The 6,040-nt window shown below is 40.4% G+C and overlaps 1 protein-coding gene across 1 annotated transcript in view; it reads right to left on the bottom strand.

The window, feature by feature from the left end:
- CATSPERB (cation channel sperm associated auxiliary subunit beta) overlaps window positions 1-6,040 on the bottom strand; it is a 79,343-nt gene that overhangs the window by 44,526 nt on the left and 28,777 nt on the right. Inside the window, exon 7 of the mRNA XM_025042115.1 lies at window positions 4,096-4,245. Within this exon, the coding sequence (XP_024897883.1) occupies window positions 4,096-4,245 (150 nt within the window). The remainder of the gene's footprint in view (window positions 1-4,095; window positions 4,246-6,040) is intronic.

A 6,040-nucleotide genomic window follows, 5' to 3' on the forward strand; every position in this document is an offset into this window, starting at 1 on the left:
GGAAGAAAACTAAAGACAAACTTTGCCTTTCTGGTAAGCACTAAACTAGTTCCACTATACTTAACAGTATTCTATATTCTAAGTAGGGATGAGGAGAGGTGTTCAGCAAGATATCACATGAACAGATTCCAGCAAAGTTCAGAAATAGTTAACAGAGAAGCAGGCAGTAAAATAAATGCTTCGTTCTGGTTAATATTTTGGACTGAAATTCAGTTACAGGCCACAGTTGTAACCCAGGATTACAGAAGCTGAGGCAGGCCACCGTGAAGAGTCTAGATTTTATTCTAAAGTGCAGAGGGTAGCCGCTGGAGTGTGTGAAGTTGGTAAGTCATGTAATTTGATTTACACTTGAGACGATCACTCTGGTGGCTGTTTGGAGGGTGAGTTATATTGACACAAGACTAGAAACAGAAGAGACCATTTAAAAAGCTGTTAGTCTCATGGAAAAACAATGATAGCTTGACATCAGATTTTAACAGTGGGGATGGTCGCTGGGTATAGCACCTTCCTCGACGTCATGAGAGTGAGAGCAGCCAGTAATGTGTGCTAGGTGTTAGTTTTGAGTAACTGGATGTTAACTGAGAAGAATACTGGAGAGGAACAGATTTTAGAGGGAGATAAATCAAGAGTTCTGGATGAGACTTGCTACATTTCAGATGCTCATTAGACATCAAGAGTAAATGGAAAAAAGACAATTGAATCGGGGGTTTGGTCTTAATGGCACAGTCAGCACCAGAAATGCCGATTTGGCCGTGCGAACCGCCAATGTGGAGATGATGGGTGACCTTGGGAAGACCGTCTGATGTGTGGTGGAATGAAGATACAATGGGAGGTGGGAAATGTAGCACCATCTGTAATGAACTCTTTCCAGAAATTTCGCTTTGAAGGAAAATGGAAATAGGGGATGGGAGTAAAGTGAGATAAATGAAATTTTTGCTTAAGATGGAGGATGTTAGAGTGTGTTGGCGTACGAATGAGCCGACCCAGGAAGGGCGAGATTTTCAGGACAGATGCAGGAACAAGGTTCTTCAGGTAGCTGAGAGGAATGAGATCCAGAGCCCAAGGGGTGAGGGGTGGCCTCTGACAGCAGCAGAGACACTTCTCACAGTGCGACAGGCAAAAGGACAAAGCATGTGAGGACGAATGCAAGTAGAATACCAGATACGCAGGTGCAGTGACGGAGGAGTTCCTTGTGATCGGTTCTGATTTTCTACATGAAGTATCAAAAGGCGTCTGAGAGTGTAAAGAAAATGAAGGTGATGTAGAGAGTTCAAGAAGTAGGAAGAAGTGTGATAAGGTCATTTTGCAGAGTGAGAAAATAAATATACCAGCGGGGAGAGAGAGAGGATTTCTGGACAGTGCTGAGTGCCCCTTTGAGACTCGCGATCATGAATTTACAGTGAGACAAGTTGGTGGAATTTTAAAGTGAGACGGGTGCATCTTTTTGTTTTCTTTTTCTAGTAATATCCTGCTGTGCCAGTGCAAGAGTAGGGATGGTCTTAACCAGAGTTGGCATCATGCAGGTGAGGACGATAAACGGCAAGGAAGTTTCAGAAGCATTATAAGCTACGGTGATAGAGGAAGAAAGTAAAAATTCCGGGTGGTGAAAAAAGTGGCAGAGGGAGCTCAGTGAAGTCTCGATGAAGTCACAGAAATGTTGGACTAGGAGGACCAGCAGACTGAGAGAACAGGAGGCAGTGGACAGAGCATGAGATGCTTGTGGAGAAGGTTCGGAGCAGTGACCGTGTTAGAGTCAAGGTCAAGAACGTGACCACAGGAGTAAGATGGGGGAACGATCGTCGAAGAAGAGGAGGCCTTGAAACTGAATATTGCATGGGTCATCCACATGGGTGGGAAGTCACCAGAAATGTTTACCAAAAGAGGGTGGAGGGGAAGGCAGGGGTCCAGAGGCTAAACTCATCAGTGAGTGAGTGTGAGTGACGGAAAGGTCACCAGAGGTTGGCAATCAAGCAGTTAGAGGGAGTTAAAGTCTGAGTTCAAAGGAACTGAGAGAGTTTGGAAGGAGAAGACAGGAGTAGTTCTGATTATGAAGTAGCCCTAAGGAGCAAGGATGATAACACGGCCCTGGGGCTCTGAGACATGTGACATGTGAGAGGATTGCAGGGGAAAGAATATTAACTGAACATGGCAAGGTTACTCTTTAGGGCACGAAAGTTAAGGGATCATTCTGACAAAATATAAATAGTATGAGGAGTTTGCTGATGACAGACCACAAATTCCAGTGAAAGGATTGAGGTGAACGGACAGGGACAGAAATTAAAGGAAGTCAGAGCAGTGACCACAGGCGACCTGGGAGGCTTAGGTTTCTGATGGTGACCGATAAAACTGGCGTGAGAAGCATGACGGGTGTGTTACAAGTATGGCAAAGGAGGAAGGTGGGCTGAAGTGCAAACAGGAGCACGTGAGGCTCCCCAATAACTGTTCCCACTGTTAACTCCATGTGTCATGAAGGCTGGGAGTCTAGGGCATGGGGGGATCAAACAAGGGCCTCACAGAGAAACTGCTGGTGTAGCAGCTTAATACTGTGGGGACTTCTTGTCTGCTTCAGTCCAGCAGGGGCCAGCTGGGGAAAGGTGGTTTCATCTAAGGAACAGGTTGCTGAAGCAGTTTCTTTTCTCCAGATGTTGAGTGGTCCAGTGAGTGAGATCCCAACGAGTGGAGACCGCCCCTTCCCTCTGTCATTCTCACTGGTGTGAGCACGAGGGATTCAGAATGGGTCCTCTCCTGGGCCTCACAGAAGTAAGGCAGGTGTTGGTGTTTGGATAAAGAGGAGTAGGGGCCCTAGTCTGGTGTCCATGGAACAAACCAGAAAAGGAGTGAGTTTTCATCTGGTTGACATAGAGGGGCGAGACACATTTCTAACTAAACGAATTTAATGCAAGCAGGCACGCAAAGATAGAGCTAACTTGGACTATAAACCATTAGGAATGCAAAGAAATTGGGAAAGGGCCATTTGTCTACCCCTATATCAGTGAGTACATACTGTTTGAATCTATCACTTTAAATTAAGTCATGGTAGGTCAAATTTTTGTTCTCGATTTATCCTTCTTTAAGATTGTTTGTCATTCATGTTGCTTCACCCTCCCATATGAATTTTGGGATTGATGTGTCAATTTCCACACACGCACAAATACTGCTCTAATTTTTCTTGAGATTGTATTGAACTGATTGATAAATTTACAAAGAATTAACATCTTTACAATATTAGAAGTTCCTGTTCATGAACATAAATATCTTATTTACTTTAGTCTTTTTTTATGGCCTTCATTGAAATTTTATAATTTCTGCACAATAGGCCTTGCAACTCTTTTTGTTTGCTTTATTTACTTCCAGGTACCTTTTGAATTTTGTTATGTTTTGAATAAAAATTTTTAAATTATAATCTTTAATTAGTCTTTGGTAGAGTGGTTTTCATATATCATTATTATAGCCTTCAATTTTGTAGCACTCCCATATTTGTTCTAATAGTTTTTCTGTTGATTCTTTTGGATTGTTATGTAGATATACATATTATCCATGAGTATTAATTTTGTTTCTTATTTTTTAATTATTTGATTTCTTTTTTCCTCTATACATAATAGTTTTGGGGGACCACGTGGTCATCAATGACCAAGGAAAAACAACTAGAATAATACAATTAGTAGCTGAAATGTGTAAAAATCCTATTCTATTAACTCTTACAGTAGTAATAAAAAAATACATACAAAATAAAATAATGTGAGACCTTAGAACCACAGTGTCTGTTTATATATGACAGGAAGAGCCATATGCAAATAGATGGATTAGAATCACAGTGAATAATCTCTGGGAGGAAGTAATGTATTAGCAGAGGGCAGAGGATAAAGGAAATTAGGAAAGATGCTAAAGTTGCTATTAACATGACAAAAAGTCACAAGGAAAAAAATAGTATATCATATGTGCAAGTAGACAAGGTGAAGTGATGTAAATTCTTAGGTATTTTTAGGAAATTTTCACCTCATTGTGTCTATCTATTTAGCATATACTGCCAGTTAAACATCACTATTATAAAATACAAAATGCCACTTCTAACATTCAACAAAGCCATTAACTTACCGTTACTTTTCGAATTCAAAAGGAAGCCAATTAATGCTACGTCGTTGGCGCAGGGGCATTTTGTCACTTTTAGACCTACCACGTGTGGATATAATTTTTTGACATCATCTTTTGTCATTATAGTCCCAAGTTTCCACTGAAGAATAGGTTCTGTGGAGATCAAATTTATGTGTTTAAATTGTGGCAGCACTCCTGATGAGGCAACATTAATTACTGCTTTCAGGGTTTTAAAGGAACTATGTAAAGGAACTATCCCACTGTTCCAATAATGGGGTTATTACTTCACTCTCCATCAATTAAAAATAGGTCAATTCCTTGAACAGACACTTCTCCCCAGAGGACATACAAATGGCCAACAAATATATGAAAAGATGTTCAACATCACTAGCTATTAGGGAAATGCAAATCAAAACCACAATGAGATACCATCTCACACTTGTTAGAATGGCTATAATCAACAGGACAAGTAATAACAAATATCGGAGAGGATACAGAGAAAGAGGAATCCTCATACACTGCCGGTGGGACTGCAAATTGCTATGGTCACTATAGAAACAGTATGGAGGTTCCTCAAAAAACTAAGAATTGATCTTTCATATGATCCAGCAATCCCTCTACTAGGTATTTATCCCAAAGACTTGAAAACCCATATCCGAAAAGATATTTGCACACCAATGTTCATAGCAGCATTATTCACAGTGGCCAGGACATGGAAGCAACCAAAGTGTCCTATGATAGATGATTGGCGCCATTTGCGACAACATGGGTGGACCTTGAGATAATCATGCTAAGCGAAATAAGCCAGACAGAAAACGTTGAAAATCACACGATATCACTTATATGTGGGATATAAACCTAAAAGCAACAAAGGAACAGGACAAACAAACAGAGACTCATGGACATGGACTATAGACGAGTACTTACCAGAGGATTATAGACTAGTGGTTACTAGTGGGGTGGGGGAGAAGGAGGGAGGTAGATGGTGTAAGGAGGTCAAATACAGAGGGGTAGGAGGAGGGTGAAGTGGATAAAGGGGATCAAATATATGGTAGCTGAAGGAAACTGGACTTTGGGTGGTAAACACAATAGAATATACACATGTCAAATGATAATGTACACCTGAAAATTATATAATTGTATTAACCAATGTTACCCCAATAAACTTAATTAAAAAAAAAATAGGTCAATTCTTATTTTCCAGAGTAGGAGGAATGAAGTCTAATTGCCCTTGATGAGGGCCTGGCAAAGGTCATACTGAGAAAGTGTCTGTGGGATGGCATATACTGCTTCGGCCGTCTTTGAGACATATAATTGGCCACAGGATCTATCCCTAGAAATGGAATTACTGGGTCATAAGATATACACATTTATAATTTCGAGCACGACTTCCACACATTTGCTTTTTCTTCTCTTCCCCCAATTCCATCTAAACAGCAGTAAATAATGAGAATAAATCCAGAATAGTAGTGGAGAACAAGAAAAGTTATCATTAGTGGCCAAGACACTTAGAGGGATTTCCGGAAGCTATAAGGAAGCTGAGGAAGAACAGGAAAAATCAATCAGAGGTAGGACATCTTTAACCCGTAAATCTAATCTTGGATGTGCAAAGGAGTGGAGATGAATAGTCAAATTTTAATGCACGAGAAAATGGGAGGATTTTTCTTCTGAAAAAAAAAATGAAAAAAGAGAGTACAAAAAGTAAGCTGGGGAAATTTGATGGAATACTGCTGTCTGATTTTCAAAAAGAGTCAAAAAACTTTTAAGAACAGAGATAGCTAGTTCACTAGCTGTTTATATAAATCTCCTCCATCTCTCCAAACTTTTAATAAAATCTGCTACAAAACTAAAGACCGTATGTGGTATATTTTTCACTCTGTGCAAAGCCAGGAAAGGAGCTAGCTTTCCATCTGGGTTGACATAGTGTAGGGACAGCCAAGAAGGGAAA

The sequence above is a fragment of the Pteropus alecto genome, unplaced genomic scaffold (assembly GCF_000325575.1).
Source record: "Pteropus alecto unplaced genomic scaffold, ASM32557v1 scaffold8, whole genome shotgun sequence".
Classification (NCBI taxonomy): Eukaryota; Metazoa; Chordata; class Mammalia; order Chiroptera; family Pteropodidae; genus Pteropus; species Pteropus alecto.